The sequence below is a fragment of the Heterocephalus glaber genome, unplaced genomic scaffold, assembly GCF_053883595.1.
Source record: "Heterocephalus glaber isolate CG9 unplaced genomic scaffold, H.glaber_assembly_v1.0 deba00001472, whole genome shotgun sequence".
Lineage (NCBI taxonomy): Eukaryota > Metazoa > Chordata > Mammalia > Rodentia > Bathyergidae > Heterocephalus > Heterocephalus glaber.
The window spans coordinates 30,739,399-30,758,067 of NW_028258315.1; the positions used below are offsets into that span (position 1 = coordinate 30,739,399).

Here is an 18,669-nt window from a genome sequence, read left to right on the forward strand (position 1 = left end):
TGTACCCCAGCCCTCTGGGAGACAGGCAAGAGGATCCAAGTTTGACCCAGCCTGGAAAACTTAGTGACTTAGCAAAAACATGTCTCAAAAGAAAAAAAAAAAATTGGGAAAGTACATCAGAGCAAAGGCCTTGATTCTACCCCAGTACTGGAAGAAAAAAAAGACAATCAGCCAGATTTGGCTGACTGGTACGGTAGTTGCCAACTCCTGCTCTAGGGCATTACTCATTACATAAGGAGGAAAAACGTGTGTGTGTATTAATACATATTAGTAAAACACACTGTAAAAAGCCATGACTTCCGGTGTTACCATGGGCATGTCCACAATGCTGCCCAGCCCCCACCTCCCTCAGCTATAGAACAGCTGACAGCAGCAGTGCCCCTCCCAGGATTACTCTGAGGAGTAAGGGGCACGTGACAAGTGCTACGGTTTCCCCAGTGTTCACCTGTTGGGGAACCAATCCCCAATGCAATTGTGTTGAGAGGTGAGACCTTTAAGAGGTAGAGAGGTTGCAAGGAATCTGTCTGGCGGAATGCACAACTGGTATTTTTGTGGGACTAGGTTCCCTGTCTCTCGCCTAGATGATGCTTTTTGCCAGGTTATGATACAGCCCTCAAGAGTCCATCTAGCCTCCAGAACCATGGGCAAAATAAATTTGTTTCTTATAAATTACCTAGTGTATGGTATTCTGTTACAGCAGCAGCAAATGCACTGAGACAACACACACAGATAGAATGATAAGCTCTGCACCCAAATGTTCACCTTGGACTGTACCTGCGGAAGGCAGATACGATGACATTCAGTGGGTGTGCTGCCGGCGCACGTGTAAAGCACCTTTTGTGTACTGTCCTGTCAGCCAGCCTAACATGACTGCTCCCTTGATTAGGGGCAGTTAGCGTGCCAGAAAAGTGTTTGTTGCACCTGGCAAGAGAAAAAACTGTGTATATTTTCCTTCTAACCCAGGGCTAATTTAAACAAAACATTTGATGTAGGAAGAGCCAAACAAAGATATGAATAAGCCATCTGGTTAGAAGAAAAATGTTGGGTTTTATACATTCCTGGACATAAAATCTATCTACTTCCTCAAACCTTTCCATTTGTATTGGGTTTTAGCGTTTCCATATTAGCTGTCCTTATTCACATACATTTTTTATTTAACTTCCCTTGTAATCTTGTGTGATGGGCAACTGGTTTTTATATCAAATGAGAAAAGAGAAGCTCAAAGAGTTCATGAAGGAACTCCCCAGGGCCACAACATGAGTGGGTCAGCTCGAACTAGAATCTGGGTCTCTGGATTCCTGCTCCAGGGCCCAGGACACTTACATGCATTAGACATATTATGTCAACTACGATATACAAGTCTAACACACTCAAAGTACCTGAGAACCCTAGGCAGTTTCCTCTCAGCCACATCTCTACACAGATCTGCTTTTCTAGCTGCAAAGTAGGGTTGGTGCGCTGTGTGGTCCGTCAAGTCAAAATTTAAGAGAGCCCAGATTATTCTATTTTACATAGCTGACAAGAGTTTTGTGTTAATTTGGTGTCTGACCTACAAAAACCTCAGTGACCCAGATGTAGCACACCTATATTCCCAGCACTCTGAGAAGCTGAGGCAGGAGGATTGCCAAGTTTGAACTCATTTTTGGCAATTGAGTGTCTTAATGAGACCCTTTTTTTTGGTACTGGGAATCGAACTCAGGACCTTGTGCTTGCAAGGCAGGCACCGGAACCATGAGCTAAATCCCTGGCCTGAGACCCTTTTTCAAAAATAAAAGAATTTTAAAATGCTGGGGATGTAGCTGAGTGCAAAGGCCCTGAGTTTCAATCCCCAATACCATAAAAACAAAACAAAAAACTCTCAGTGATCTGGAATCGACAGTGAAACTTTTAAGTGCTGTATCTTGAGTTTACGAAAAGGAAGGGAAACCTCAATTCTGACTCAGGAAACTGAATTTTAAGTGTGTTTACAGAAAACTGTGACCTCAGTGGGGCTCCTAGGATGTTGCTGAGCCGGGCCAGCAGGCAGTGGAAAGCCTCTGATGAGGTCTCCAGGCCCCAGGGATTGTCCAGCGAGGCCCTGCTGGATGAGTGGACAGTGGGGTTATAGAGGGTTGTTTCCTGGGATTGCGTCTGGTTGGAAAAGTGCTGGCGCAGGTGGGCTGCTTCTTGGCCATCTGGACTGAGAGGCTCCAGGAGGAAGCTCTCAGGCTGATAATCATCAGAGTAAGAGCAGGAAGTCAGGTGACTTCTCAAAGAGGGAACAAAGAGAGTGAGAGGGAAATGAAGCAGAGACAGAAGTAAGGCTGGGATGAGGACCCTGGTCAGGGAGCACAGGAAGGGGAGAGTTAGGAAGTTAAGAAGAAAAGCTGCTCATCATGGACTTGGGTGGCACCTAGGTGACACATCTGCAGTGTCCCCAATGCACTGTCAGCCTGGATACAGTAGCTGCCTGATGGAAAGCCAAGGAGAACAGGAGGCCCAGAAATCCTGGGTATGGGTGGGCCTGGCTGACGTGCTGCTCCTGACGTGCTGCTCCTGACGTGCAGGTTAGAGGGGACTGGAAGGAAAAGTGGGGAAGAGGAGCCTTGAGGCTCAGTGATACTACACTGATTTGGAAACAAGACCACTAGAGACCTCAGGGGCAGAGAGGTGATTGGTCCGAGGGCCACAGGCATCAAGTCTGGGACACTGTCGACTTTGTGGGCCTGGCTGGGGTCTCTCACAGCCTGATCTCACCATCTACTCCTTGCTATCCTTCCTCATCTCCTTGTCAATCCCACCTGTCCTTGAAGGCCAGATCCGAGCCTCCTGGTGCTCACACTTTCCCTGCTGGGCCCCTTGGGTCTCTGGTCTGAGCCTCTAGGCAACACTCACAGATTCACCTTTCCCTGCCAGTTACAGTGCAGGCTCCTCCAGGGCAGGGATTGATGGCCCATGTGCAGAGCACAGTGGCAGGCACAGAGGGGATGCTTAAGAAGTATTTAACCATGCAACTAGTTAGCTGGGTACCCTGGACAAATCAGCTAGTCCCTCTAAACCCCTGTATCCCACCCATTCAAAGGGGCTAACTGTACCAGCAGTGATACATACCAGCTGTTGAGGCCAAAACCCCAGAGCTGTGGTTTCCTGGACACTGAATACAGGAAGTGTTTCAGGAAGGTGAGACCAACAAGGGCTGTCGCTGACTTTCTTTTTTTAATGCATTAACTTTTCTTTTTTTTTTGGTACCAGGGATTGAACTCAGGACCTTGCTCTTGCGAGGCAGGCAGCAGAACTACTGAGCTAAATCTCCAGCCCCTGTTGCTGACTTTTACACAAGCAGTTCGGGTGGGGTGGTTGGTGGTTGGGGCAAAAGCCCCCACAGTAGTCTAAGAATGAGAGACTCTAAGAAAGTAGTGACCTAGTTTTAGAATCTAGTTACAGGCAGGTTAAATAAATAATAAAACCCAAAGGCTACACATGCCTGTAATCCCTGCACTCTGGGAGGCTGAGGCAGGAGAAGCACAAGTTTGAGCCCAGCCTGAGCAGCATAGAGAGCCTACCTCTAAAAAAATGACTGGGGGTGTAGCACACTGCAAACGGCCTTGGGTTCAATCCCAAGCAACACACACATATATGAAAAGAAAAAACAGAGAAAAGGAAAATAAAAAGGTGACAGTGAAGTCTATTGAACACTGAAACAAGCAGCTGAGGCCACACCACCAAGGCCCCCTGGTATAGTGTCTGTTGAGAGACAGCAAATGGAAGCAAAAGAGCATCCAAGAGGTCTGGGAACAGGCAGACCCCTAAGAGTGAGCAGGCGTACCCCAAAAGGCACTGTAGGCCGACTGCAACACAGTAGCCAAACCCAGGAGCTGAGCAGCTGGAATTCTCAGAGTTAAAGAGCTGGCAGGGTCCCACAGTGGGGAGAAACTGTAGGAGTAGAGTCGAAGTCAGGAACACAGGGTCTAGGAAAGAGAAGGACCAGATATAAATGGGGAAGGGAAACAGAGCCAGAATTCTCAAAAGTAAGTTGAACTATTTTCAAATACTTCACAGAAGAGGAAACTCTGTGAACCAAGCCACCCTTCCAAAAGTTCAAGGAAACTTAGATTCACGTAAAACAGAGACAGAAGAATATGTAGATCCAATTCCACAGCAAGGTAAGCATAGGACAAGAATAAGGAGCAGAGAAACAACCTTCCAGACAATGAAAGCTTGCCAGAAAGACGTGTTCACAGAACAGAGCATAGTAAGAGACAAAAACAAAATGATACAGACAGCAAAGAACAAAATGAATCAAAATTTGGAAAACTTCAAAACGGGGCAAAAGTTTGGAGGATATACCAAAGAAGCACACTGTATAAGGAAGAGTATTGACTCAGAACAATCAGCACCAATCCATGTTGTAGTAAAATTACTGGACTTTAAGTAGAGAACCAAAAAGAAGAAAAAAGCCTTTAGGCACAAGGTAAAAGGGGGATATTACTGTCAGATTATCATTAAAGTCTGACAGTCATGCTTCATGTCAGAGGAATGGTGAGTCAAGGAAAGAAAACGTGAACAAGGAATGAATACAGTTTCCACAAGCCCTTCCTTCGGGCTGCTAGAAAACCTGCTTCTAACAGCAGAGTAACTAGACAGTGATTGAGTAAGAAAACTGTTCTCAGAAATTATACCAGTGGTGACTGTTATGGTTTGCATCTGGATGTCCCCCAAAGCCTCGCGAGGATGAGATGAGACTTTCTTTTTCAGAGGTAGTTGAATCTGGAATGTGTGGTGCTGGGGTTAAGGGTGTGTGATTACTAAACCACTACACGTGAATGATTGGTTTGGTACCGCTCTAATCCCGGTAGTCTGAATAAGATAAAAGGGGCAGAAAGATGCTGTTAAACTCTCTCTTGTTGCATTTTGGTGTATTCTGCTGCCATGGCCATGAACTATTTCTCTTGGTACCTTTGTTATCTTGTGCATACCATGTTGTTTCTGCTTTGCCATGCTTGCTTGCCAACCTAACCTTGGAGCCAGCAGATTTTTCTGAAACCTCTATCAACTGTAAGCCAAATAAACCCCTTCACCTCTAACTTTGGGTGTCGGGTATTTTGTCTCAGCAATGAGAGAAAAGTAACTAACACAGTGATAGAATTAGGATCGTTAAGAAAGTCTGTGTATGTCATTAGGGATATCACTAGTCATGGTAATACATTCTAACTCTTATCATTCACTGTGCCCTTAAGAACTTAGATCCTCAGCATGGAATGAGGAAGATGCAGATGTAATCTTGATAAGGGTAGAAACAATTCTCTAGGTATGACTTTGAACCGGAAATATCTACATGTACCCATAAGGCACTCCCAGTTCTGTGTGAGCATCCCCAGGTCTTAGATTGAATGTACCCGAAGGACCAGGTGGGCATCATTAGCCCAGATGTCTTATGCCCTTTCTGACCCTCTCCTGACTCTCCTGAATTGAAAAACTCTAGCCAGTGACATTCTCTCAGGTGCTATCCAGGCAAGGGGAGTGGCGTGATAGCAGCCTCCCTGATTGGCTCCACTTTCCCATAGGAGGAAGTCCCTTTTCACACTGTCAGCCAGTCAGCCTCAGGTGATAGCACAGCAGAGAGAGTAGGTCACTTCCTATCTTGCCCCCCTTTCAATCGGTCTCTCTTAGCCATTGCTTTCCCTGGAAGAAGTCAGCTGCCAGGACTCACATGCTAAGGTACCCCAGGGAGGAATGAGGGGTCCTTCATGCAGAGCCTTCTCTTCTGTCAGAGCAGATCTCAGCTCTTGCTGTCGTCTTGACAACCATCTCATGCTATGCCCTAACCCAGGACTACCCAGGTAAGCTGCTCCTGAATTCCTGGCCCAACCCATAGAAATTGTGAGACAATTAGTGTTTATTCTTGTAAGCAGCTAATTGGGGGGGATAAAGCTATATAACAATAGATGCCTAATATGGTGCACACATACACACTCACACATGCACACACCATACACATGTACAATCTCACATACAAATCTTGATTCCTGAAATGCTATTTATTCCTGCTGTATATACTCTACCTATACTCTATTTTCTACATTGTTTTCTACTTCATTCATTCGATCTAAAAGACAGTAACAGTGATCCACTAAAGTGATTGCACAGCCACACATAAGCATGGGGCAGAATGCAGTAGGATGGAGCAGGAACAGGTAGATTATCATTTCTTCGGCTTTGTTCTCATTCGACACTGCCATAGCCATGACCTTAATGAGAGTAAGTTTCTGTTGTTTATAAGCCACCCACTCCATGGTATTCTGTCACAGAAGTCCAAGCCGACCGAGACACCATTACCCTTCCCAAATCCTAAACCCCATCTCTCACCAGAGGTAATCTCTGTGCTAGGCCCCTTATTTCCTACACCATTTCAGTTTTCCCATGTATATAGGTTTATTTTCAGACAGGTTTCTATTTTGTTTTATAAGCATTGATCATATTGCACACACTCTTTTGCAACTTTTTCTTTTGCTTAGCTAATACCATGGCTTTGAGATTTATCCAGTAACTCCAGTTCATTCATTTTAACTGCTGCCTGCTATTTCATCGCATGAAATTAACCACGACTCATCTGCCCTTTCCTCCTGCTAAGAGTCATGGAGACTCTTTTCTCTTACAAACAATTTGCACTGAACATTCTTGTGCGTCTGATGCACACTGTCTCTTGGGTATATAGCTAGACGTTGAATCTCCTCAGGGAACAGGGTTAAATACATAAACAGTCCTGGTAAACAGCTCTTACTAACATTATCATTGTCTCATCCTCATATCCCAGACTACAGGTCTGGATTTGTTTCTGTTTAGTAAACAGATCCTTAAAGAGAGGGCAGGGAGTCAGGCTAAAAACAACAAAAGCCAAAAACTGAAACATCTGCTTCTCTTTGAAGTGAAGATGAGAAGCGAGCCTGTGGAATAATGGACACTAGTCATTTTTAATAGCTGTAGGAATGCCCAGGCTCCCGTTGCCAACAACTCTTCTCTGTGTACTCTGCCTATCAAAATCTGTGCGTGGACCTAGTTTTTACCCATAAACTCAGGAAGAAAGGGTTGACCCTGCCTGGATCCATGTAAGCTAGGTAGGTATAATAAGCTTTTTCTCCCATGAGCTAGAGAGTAAACTATTTAGGCCCTTTCCACTTTGTGGACCTCACAGATTCAGTTACAAGTACTGAACTCTGACTTCCTAACATGAAAACAGTCAGACTTCATGCAGGAGCTAAAGACCATAGCTATGTTCCAATAAAACTTTATTTACAAAATCAGACAGAGGGCCAAACCGGGCCAATAAGCCATAGTTTACTGATCCCTGTCCTAAATAGAAGAAAACAATTTAGGCTAGCAACATGTAATACATATGCCAAAATTTAAACTTTATTTTGCTTGACATTTTCTCCTTTTAGATTAGCACCATTCTAAAAACTAGTCCTAGTAAGCATGTGGGTAAACAAATACCTTCACATGCTGCTGTTAAGAATATGGAAGCTGGTGCATTTGTTGTTTTCCCAACAACTAAATAGCCATGAACCCTGGATGGGCCACAAACCCCCCTGGGCACTGGAGACATAGAAAGTGTACCTCCACCCTGCTCTTAATGAAGCTAGACTGGTGAAAGAGGTGGACATTCATGCAGCTCCTGGCTGGTTGCAAAAGTGGAGAGATGAAAACATTCACACAGCTCTTACTGAAAATATCCACAGTGCTGTGGACACATCTGACCAATAAGAGCAGCAATAACTAAAAACAAATAACATGCCTGGCCACCTCCAGCCTGAGGGGTCAAGTATATTCTTAACCTCATGTCAGAACATGAGAGGTTTGGGGGACTGAACCCACATTGAGAGACCAACCCAGTTCTAGCATTTACTACCTGGGGAACCTAGAAAGAGCGTTTTCTTGTTTGGTGTCACACCCTCCGAGTAAATGGAGATAATCACAGCACTGACCTGATGAAGACGATCATGAACATGCTGTGAAACAGACCCCATAAAGCACTGCTCTATTTTGGATCTTGATTATCCCCCAAAGGGCAGGTTTTGAAGCCTGGTCCCCAGCCTGTGGTGCAATTATTGGAAGGTGAGAGAACCTTTGGAAGGTGAGGCACAGTGGGAGGAAGCTGGGTGACTGGGGGTGTGGGCTCGAATGGCATATGTGGACACAGCCCTTCCTCTCTTTGTTTCTGGACTACCATGAGGTGAGCAGCTTTGCTCCACTACACACTTCTGGCCATGACATTCTGCCTCACTAGACCCAAAACAACAAAGCCAAGTGACCATGTGCTGAAATTCCTGAAGCTATGAGGCCAAACTTTTCTTCCTTTTAAGTTGATTTTCTCAGGTATTTTGTTATCATGATGGAAATCTGATGGCACAAGCTCTAACACATAGCAGGCTCTGCATCAACAGCACCCCACTATGTTCACTCATGCAATAGCATTTGCTGAGAGACTCCCCAGTCCCCAGACTCATTCCAAGGCTGGCTGGAACTGCTAGGATTTTAGGCTCCAGGGAGGAGCCTCCTGAGTCTCGGGTCAGCGGCAACTCCAGATTGCACCATTCAGGTAGGTGTAACAACTACAGACCATTGATGCGAGTCCTCAGTTTGCATCTTCCCCCAGCTCAGGCAACTTCTCCCTCAGCCCTCCTGATGTGGGTAGGTCTTGTCCAATCAGCTGAAGGTCTGAATAGAATAAAACAGCTGACCCTTCTTTGGGTAAGAGAATCATTGCTGATGGCCTCCAGACTAGAACATTACTTCCCCCTTGCATTCCACAGCTAAATAAAACATAAGTTCTTCCAGGGACACAAGCCTGTTGGTCATAGGACTGGAACTAAACCATTGGTTTTCTTGGGTATCCTGCTTGCCAACTGCAGATCTTGGGATTTATTGGCCTCCATAATACGTGAGTTAATTTCTTATAGCAAATCTCACACACACACCAACCTCCTTTTTGGTTTTGTTTCTCTGGCAAGCCTTGGCAAACACAGCCCAGTTCCTATCTTGCACTGCTGGCCAAGTCATAGGACAACTGACTTCAGGTTGCCAGCATAGTGTGGTCCATGCAGATGCCCCTTGGAGGTGTGCACTGTGTGCCCTGCAAGGCTCTGCACTAAAGCTGGTGCTCTGCCCCTCTAGGGTCTCCCATTAACACCTCATCTCCCCAGGACCATGTACTCAGCCCTCATGGGTACAGCAACGGGCAACTAACTCTACCATCTCCAAGTGTCTTCCCTTACCTCCAGGCATGCATCGGAATCCATCCCCTTGGTAGCCAGGTTTGCACTGGCACGTGAAGGAGCCTGGAGTGTTGTAGCAGAAGGCGTCAGGGTGACAGCGACTGGGCTGGCATTCATCCACATCTGCAAAACAGCCACAGGCCTAGGGTCAGCGTGTCTGTTCCCATAATTTGTGGTTTGTCCAATGGTTTAAGCCACTTACTCATATCTATGGCAGCCAGCTTTCTGGAACAGTGATTTTAAACTAACTAAACATCAAGACACTAACTCCCCAACATCCATCTAGAACAGTGGTGGTGAACCTATGGCACGAGTGCTGCAGTGGGCTGTTTGTATCACTGAAAGCTCTAAAAGGTTCACCATCACTGGTCTAGGACATTTATAAATGTGGCAGGCAGCGAAACCACTGAGCTAAATCCCCGGACCCCGACATTTATAAATTGTCAAATCACTTTGACAATAATGTCCTCATGAGAAATCAAGCTTGCAGAGAGGAAAAAGAAACAATTCATTTACATCATAAGATGATCCCTTCCATCAAAAGCGAGAACTGCTTAAATGCCTGTATGTTTGAAGACAGATCATTAACTGCTGGACAGAAAAACCCCAGGGACCAGCGAAAATTCACCTGATAAGCAATGAAGAGATAATATCTCAAACCATCTTAGAAAGTGTGGGCTTTTCAGAAACATTGGATGGTATACGATCAAGCAATTTTGCCAACTAAAAGACCCGGGGTACTCTGTTCATAGGTTTTCTTACCTAAAATTACCACTATGAGCACCCTGCCACCACCAGTGGGGTGATCCCAAGTGTGAAAGTATTCTGTGTAACATTTATTCTCTGACTCTACAGCCATTTATTCAATAAGGGGACTCTGCTTTGGGGGAGAAAGCTAGAGCAAGCCAGCTGAATGATGATGTATATCTTATTAAATAAAAGGATGGACTTTATGCTACACACATGCAGGGACTATTTGCTTTTTTGTGAAAGACCAACAATGTTCTCAGTTCCCAGCAGAGAGCAGGTGTCTAATTGTTGCCTGAACAAACAAGTCACATAGAACAAATCAGCGGGGGGAGGGCAAGTATCACCACTGAGAACAGCCCCTAAAAGAAATCAGTTCCAGCCACAGAGATATAAGAGGCAGTTCATTTACCCAATGGAGCTGGGACCATAATTCTCTCTTATATTTGGGGTAGAGGGGTAAGAGGTGGCTGGGAATCAGCTCTTAGTAAGCACCACCGAGGTGACCTTTCCAAGTGACACAGAGGGAAGACTCTGGAGCAACCACACACCTTGGCAGGCACGGCCATTCCCAGAAAAGCCTGGCAGACAGGAGCAGGTGTAGGAGGAGCCTCCCGTGTAGATGCAGGTGGCCCGCTGGGGTATGTCACAGTCATGGAGGCCAGTGGCACAGTAGTCGATTGGGCGCTGGTCCACAATAGCTTCAAAACAAAAGGTTAAGGCACACTGTTGGAGGAAGATCCCTGAGCAGGCCGGGGCCAGCCCAGCTCCCTCCATGCCATCAGTTCCATCCAGTGGGCTTGAGGAGATACCTCCAGGGTGCTCCCCTACTTCTCAGTAGGTTTTCATCTTGTTTCCTCCCCTGGATCAGGGCTCTAATGTCTTGGCGGGTCAATCATTCAATCTGGCTTTACCCTCCGTAGCCCTTAGGCTTGGGCTCCTGCTACCCAAGAGCCTGCTCATCTGGAGATGGAGGCTGGACATCTGCAGAGGCCACACTTCCCATAGCACCTTGGCTCAGGCAGCTTTTGGAGCCAAGACTCTGAAACCACATAGTGTCTGTGGTACCACTCTGGACAGGTAGTACCTTCACTGCCAATGCCAAAGTCAATGTCACCTACTTTCCACCAAGGCAAAAGAAGCTTCTCTAAGGCTATGAGGCAGGTATGGCAGAAGATTGTGGGCCTCTGGGGTGGGCGGCCCTGGGCTTGTACCAGGTCTGTGTGGACTGGCCATATGGACTTGGATTCACTGTTTACTGCTCAGAGCCTCAGATCCATCCTCTGCACAGCAGAAACGATGACTTGTGGTGACAGGGAAGCCAGCAAAGGGGACCATGGTCCTGATGACAGTCTCAGGAAACATGGTCTGAGGAAGAGTATAGGGGACACAGGGGCTGGCAATGGTGTCCTGCTCATGCTGCAGCCAGTCATGGCCAAGATCAGGCTGGTTTCCAATGGCCAATTCGGTTACTCAGGGGTTCCTATGGCACCATTTTCCTTCTGGTTTTCTGGAAGCACTAAGACCTAGGACAGTTCACCCCTTACCAAAACATAACTCTTCTCTCCCTTCCAGGAGGTCCGTGGATCTGGATTAGCCTATGGACAGGACTCCTCTCTCCTTGATGAGTCCCCCCATGCCTGATTTTGATTTATCTTGCCTTAAGTAGAAAGGAAGAGAGGGAAGGGGAGGAGAAAGAGAAAGAGAGTTTGGCACATTCTCAGGTAAACAATCTGTGCTAAGTGAAAGGCAGCCAAGGACTGGGGATGGAAGCCTGGCCTGTGCCCTTACCGCTTTAGACTTCTGAAGCCCAGGATGCTCACTAACTTCCTGGAACAGGCATTATCAAACCAAATCTTATAGCCCAAAAGGTGGCCAGATTTTACATGGCTTCCAGTGGTGCAAAACACTCTTGCCTGAAAACAATAACCCAGAAGCTACCAGAGTCTAACCAGCCTGAGCACATCCTGTTCCCTTGGGCTCCTCTTCTCTCATCTCCTCTTCCCATCACTTGAAATGTTCCCTTCTACAAGGTCCTCCTTCCTTCCAGCTCCTTTAGCTACACAATGTGATAGGGGAGACTCGAAGAATTAAATCCAAAAGAAGGTAGGGAAAATAGATTCCCACCGTGGCCATGACAACCAGGAAATGAGTGATGCTCTACTTTCCTCTCTCTTCCACCAAACATTCATGCTGCTTTTCAGCTCATTGGGAGTCACTGGGCCTCAATACACGTGTGCAAAGGCCAGGGATTTAGCTCAGTGGTGCCACCGCCTGCCTTGCAAGCGCAAGGTCCTGAGTTCGATCCCAGTACCAAAAAAAAAAAAAAAAAAAAGAATCCAATACACATGTGTGCAGCTCTAACTATTGCTGCCCAGTCATCATTTTTTTTTTGGTACCGGGGATTGAACTCAGGACCTTGTGCTTGTGAGGCAGGTGCCAGAACCACTGAGCTAAATCCCCACCCCCCAGCCATCATTTCGACACGTGCATTTCTAGAATCTTCAAATCGCTGATAAGAAAGAACAGCTCATAATGTAATTTTTTCAGCTGGATCTTCCTTTATGTAAGACAATTTCTCAAGCCCAGTGATTTCATTTTTACCAAAGCTTTCAAAATTAACTTTACAATCCTAAACAGTATAGCTGCATAGTTCTCAGTTGTAAGTAATTAAAACATTTTCAGCTAAGGTCTGCACATCAGCTAGAGAGAAAGTGTTTCCTAAGGGCTGTCTGTAGGCCCAGCAGTTTCCTCCAGTTCTCACGGGAATGGAGCATCCAGATGGCCTTGCTGACTTTCTTGCTACAGCGGAGCCACTGGAGCCTGGGAGAGTCGGTGACCAACACCACAGAGGTGAAGCTGCCGCTCTAGCTGCCCAGAATGTGGGCTGATGTGCAGGCGGGGACACCAATACTCAAGGCCCTGTTGTCCCCAGGGATCCTTGCCAGATCGCAGGGGTAAATGCAAGAGCAAGTTTTGGAAAAGAGAAAACTGAGCTCAAAATGGAAACCCAGAGATTGTTAAGTAGAGGTTCCACTTTTATGGTGCATTCACTTCTGAAGAAAATTCAAGCAAAGGGCTGTGCCCTGACCTGGAACTGAGACAAGGTCCCTGGGAGACACACGCAGGCAGGTTGGGGCTGAGAAATGAGGCACAGGAGACTGGACAGGAGATGCAAGATGAAGAGGGACAAATAGAAGGAAAGAAGCCACTTAAAGGAGGAAAAAAGGGCAGAGCACACAGGTCTCAGGAGGGTGAGTCAGAAGGCCTTTGGGTACTGTAAATTTGAAAACAAGATCACAGTGAATCCTCCATGTAGCATCAATAACAATATTACTGGCAAGGGGGGAGGATGAGTGGCCTCATGCTCAGCAGCCTTTTGCCAAAGCCCTGCTCTGCTGTTGCTTTGCCAGAAGAGCTGGGGCAGTGTTATGCACTACACAAAGACACCCAAGTTCACCCTGCCCCATACGCCAGGCCAAGCGTCACAGGCCTGTGTCCGTTCAGGAGTATGTGTCTGAAGACATCAAGGTGACTTACGGGCCAGCTGAGGCCCATTTTTCCTTCACAAAAACATGTCTTATACATTTAAACGAAGTGTAAAAGTCTGCAACTAGTGAGAAAGAGAAAGTCACAGGTATCCTGCCTGGGCCCCAGCCCCTCACAGCAGGACAAACCAGCCTTCTCATTGCCTGGGTTTTTTCATGTTTCCTACTCTGGCCCACAGAGAAACTTTCCAGCCCCAACTTTCAACCTAGGATAACATTTGGATAGGGAATTCTGAGAGACAACTGTAGCCAAGCAGACAATTAGAAGGGCAGAGAACTTCCTGAGGCCATTGGCGGTGGGAAAATGGAGACTGCGTAAGGGCAGATCTGGCAGAACCCAGTGACCACCTCCACTCTAGTGATTTTCACTCTTGTTTTGAACAATGGAATCCATTATTCAAACATCTTACTCATAATTTGATTTATAGAAAATAGGAGGCTGGTGGTCAGAAGAGGGGATAACAGCCTACCCATGACTTCTCTGTGTCTATATAGGCAACACTGCGATGAAGCACTTTGATGGCTCCAAGAGACACAGGATGCCAATGATCACAGCATTTTACAAATGAGGAACTGAGGCCTGGGAGCTCAAGCATCTTCCTCAGAATCAAACATCTCTGGGAGCAGACATTTCCACAGCACTGGCCTCGTACTCTGCCCTGCCCCTCCAGTGCCTGTGGCCATCAGGAAATGTTCAGATCCAGAAACTCAGGTCATCACGCTTCGCACGTGCATGTGATTGGTCTCAGTGACTCTGCATACCACCACCCAAGGGGTAAAAAATCCACCACCCACGACTGAGCCAACACCAGATAGAAATGGGGCTGCTATTAAAAACAAACTTTGGAATCTCCTGCGCCACCAAAAGCAGCAAAGGAGGTCAGGCCAAATATATAGAAACCGATGTTCTCTACTGAGAGGAAATATAAGAAACTTTAGCAGAGTGAGGGGAAACCTCAACTCTGCAGAGGGAACTGGCTTCCTGAGCTCACAGATGTTTGGGCCACACTCAAAATATGAGAACTGCCTGTTCCTTCCTGCCCTGAGGACATCACCTCACCCTGGGACTTTGGCTCCTCGTCTGAGCTCGGAGACAGAGCAAAGGGAAAGCATTCAGGGCTCAGCAAACAGCCAGGAAGGGCAAGGGGACACTGGCTGAAAGAGCAGATATGACTCTGCCTAAACCAGGCAGCTATGTTGAACTCAGATGGCTTTCAGCCGGCTGTGCTCCAGACCTGAAAGGCTCCAAGAATCTTTGAACTTGAAATTCTTGGAACCAGTGTCAATGTGCAGCCAGTAGAAGAAAAGGTAAAATTAACAACTCAGCTCTTTGTGGTTGGCCCGTAATCATCATCACCAAAATCATCAACCAACAGCATCATTAGCCCAATTAATACTGCAGTATTAATTCACTTCAGTAACACTAAAAAATTATGCTGTGACTTAGAACAGCCCCAAACGGAATTTTAGAAGTAACTTGGGTAGAATTCAGTCTAAAACAGCTAATGGCATATAAGTCCCTTCATGATTCTTAAGGCTCCACTAATGAATGACAAGGGAGAAGCAAGTTGTCATAGCTTCACTGCCATAGTGAAAAATGATCAAAACTTTCTAAGAAGTGCTGGGCATGGTGGAACATGTCTATAATACCAGCACTCTGGGAAGCTGAGGCAGGATTCCAAGTTTGAACCCAAATTGGAGAATTTAAGCACTTAGAATCTGTATTAAAATATAAAACTTTAAAAACGGGCAGGGATATAGCCTCTGTCTTCAATCTGCAGTCACACACACACACACACACACACACACACACACACACACACAGAAGCAAATGCAAGACAAAACTTACAACACATGAGGCGACGGTGTTGCCAGTGTAGACAAGAACATGGCTTACTCCTTGCAGCTCTGACTCTCCAGCTAGGTGGAGGGCCGGTTAGGCCTCATTTGCCTTTGCAAAGTACCCTTCCCAAGGGCAGAACTCAGCTCCTTCTTTAGGCCAGGATTACTATCCCACAGAGCCGCCACACAGCAAGAGCCTATTTTGAAGCATTACCTGGAGAACTTACCCACACATTTGCCTTCGTCTGAGAAGCGGTAGCCCTCGGAGCACTCACAGCGGAAGGTGCCTGGCTGGTTGTTGCAGATGGCTTGGCTGCCGCACACGGAGGGCTGCTCCGAGCACTCATCAATATCTGCAGGAAATTGTTTGAGAGTGCACACTGTTTTCAACCTCTTCAAAGATCACTGAGGGTAATAAAATACACAGCACTTTTCCCTGAGAATGGATACATGTTAAGATAAATATATCCCAGGGCCAGGGATTTAGCTCAGTGGTTCCGCTGCCTGCCTTGCAAGCCAAAGGACCTGAGTTAGATCCCTGGTACCAAAAAACCCCCCAAAAAACCTTTAAAAAAAAAAAAAGATAAATATATCCCAGAGCAAGCTGCTGAGGCTGGGGCTGTCCTAATGAGTTCCTCACATCAAATGGGGAAAGACACATCTGAAGGACACAGAGACAAGCGTCTGGTCTCTGGATGAGGGCCCTAAACTCAACAGCATATTTAAATACACTGCTGCTCAAAACTATGACCTTTTGCAAGGCATGGTGGCGGCCGCCTGTAACCCTAGCCTTCTGGGAGGCAGAGGCAGGAGGATCGAAAGTTCAAGCCCAGCTTGTGCAATCAGTGACTTAGCAAGTCCCTATCACAAAATAAAAAATGTTTAAAAAGGGCTGGGAATGTAGCTCAGCATGAAAGCTTTGGGTTCAATCCCTAATACCAAAATAAAACAAAGCAAAAAACAACAAAAGTAACCTTTCTCCAATTACAATTACATATAAAAATTGGACAATTTAAAGCCTAATTGTGGATTTCTGAATGCTATCTAAAGCTTAATAGACTAAAACAAAAGTCATTAACTCATAAGATGTTGAATGAAGTAGTGGAGTGATGTCCTTTTATATGATAATACTACAGCCATCACTATGGTGTAATGTAGATTTTAAAACATGTGCTCTGGATTTGAACATAGCTAGGTTCAAATGTTGCCTCCTTTATTTGTGTGATCTTGGGCAAGTGACCTAACTACTCAGCCTCAGTTTCCCCATTGGCAAATAAGCATAATACTCATCCTGAGCATTCTTTTCAGGATTACAGAAAATGAAGGCCTAGCATGCTCAAGACATGTAGATACTCTTATAATTATTAGGCATTCATCCTAACCCCTCAGCCATAATGAGTTTGGTTAACTCAGGGAACACAGCACTCAGAAGACCACCAGGCTTTGGGGGCCAGTCTGTGGCTACCAATAGTTAAGAAACTGAACTAACCTCTCCTTGCCCTGGTTCCTGTCCACTGATGGGTTGCAATGAACATGACGTCCTTCTTACTCTTAGCCAGTACATATCTCCTCCAAGGTGTGTGCAGATTTCCTGTCAGCTAAGACCATTCGGCTCTCATCCTCCTAAGCCCCCTTCCCAGCACTCTAAGGTGACTTTGACACTCAGCAGACAGTCTCCTGTGTCCTCTCCGATGGCCAGCCTGGCAGGTCTTCGCTGCTGAGACAATGGTCTTTCTGGCTTCTTGGTCAACACTGGACAAGCCAAGCATTCTGGCCACATCAGCCCAGTTTGTCCAATGCCCAGGCAAAGACCCAAACGAAATGCTGTTTAATCTTCTGAAGATACACTGATGTGTGCGTGTGTATATGTGTACATGTGTGAGGGTGATGTGTTCATGACAGGATCTCAGACACAAAGACTGTGCCAGGCCCAGCTAGGGGGTTCTGTAACATGAGCTGAGCTGGGGCTTAGGATGAGGACCATGCAGCAAGTGTGGACCTCACGGCACCACCTGCCAGCTGCTGCTCCAACACAGAAGAAGCACCATCTTGTGCTTGCAGCCTCTGCCTATCCCTCTTGGGGGATTCTCCCACAGATGGCTGGACATGCAGTGTATGGCTGCAGGGCCAAGTGCTCAGACCCAACAGCCAAAGAACAGAGCAGCAGGCTTCAATCAAGACGACAGAGCAAAATCACCAAGGGAAGTTTTCCAAGCTCCCCTGCCCCAAGAACACTTATGCAGATGGAAGCTGTGTTTTTTTAAAAAAACAAAAAACAAACTCTTGAAGCATCAGGCTCCTCCCCATGCTCCACTTCCAGAACCACAGACAGACGGGATCTCGGAATGGTGGGATGGTCCCCAAGGAAGGTCCCCGCTGCCACACCAGGTACACACGTATGAGGTCAGGCTGGTGACACCCAAGTCTTGCTAGAAAGTCCCTATTTCCCTGCTAATATCTTGTGGTCCTTGAGTTGGAAAATTTCTCCTTGTGTGCTATTTAAATCTCTTCTGTAAATTGAGGCCAGGACCTTAACTCCTCCTTTAATGGAAATAATGACTAGGTAACTATGACAACAGTCCCTCATAGCATTCCTCAGTATCTTCTTAAAGATCATGATTCTTATTACTCAACATCTGTCTAGCCTCTTCTCAGGAAGGAAATCCTCTTTGCACAGTCATTCTCTAGCCCAACAGGAAATGCTATTGAATAGGATTCAATAGAAAGGAACTTTTTTTTTGAGACAGTGTCTTGCTACGTAGTTCAGGGTGGCCTTGAACTCACTATGTAGCCCAGGCAGGCCCTGAACCCATGGCAATCCTCCTGCTTCAGTCTCTGAGTGCTGGGATTACAGGTGTTTGCTACCATGCTCAACTAGGATTACGCTTTTTGACTCTTCTGAGTGGCTACTTTTGACAATTTTCAACAACTGAATTTCTCTAATTTGTCCCTTCTATAAAAGCCAGGCTCGTTGAAGAGTGTCATCATTGATTTGTGAAATGCCTTCCAAATACTCAAAAACTATTCAGTGAAAGACTAACCAGAACTGTCTCTACAGACTCCACATTGAGGACTACACAGCCACTACTCTGCCACACACTCAATGACCAGAGCTCCACAGTTCCACTGGAAATCTCCAGCCTTCCTAGAAAGTCCACTGAGATGTCTGGCCCAAAACAGCCCTGCTATGGATGTCATAAGTCATTATGTCAATGATGCACAAACTGAATCACAGAAGCTCACCTCACTCTTCTCAAAGGCCCTGGCTGGGTCAAAACCAC

General features: G+C 46.2%; 1 protein-coding gene across 1 annotated transcript in view; it reads right to left on the bottom strand.

The window, feature by feature from the left end:
- Positions 1-18,669, bottom strand: part of Nid1 (nidogen 1) — a 77,024-nt gene that overhangs the window by 17,958 nt on the left and 40,397 nt on the right. Inside the window, exons 10-12 of the mRNA XM_004854619.4 lie at positions 15,616-15,741; positions 10,550-10,699; positions 9,252-9,374 (exon numbers count right to left, since the gene is read on the bottom strand). Coding sequence (XP_004854676.2) covers positions 9,252-9,374; positions 10,550-10,699; positions 15,616-15,741 — 399 coding nt within the window. The remainder of the gene's footprint in view (positions 1-9,251; positions 9,375-10,549; positions 10,700-15,615; positions 15,742-18,669) is intronic.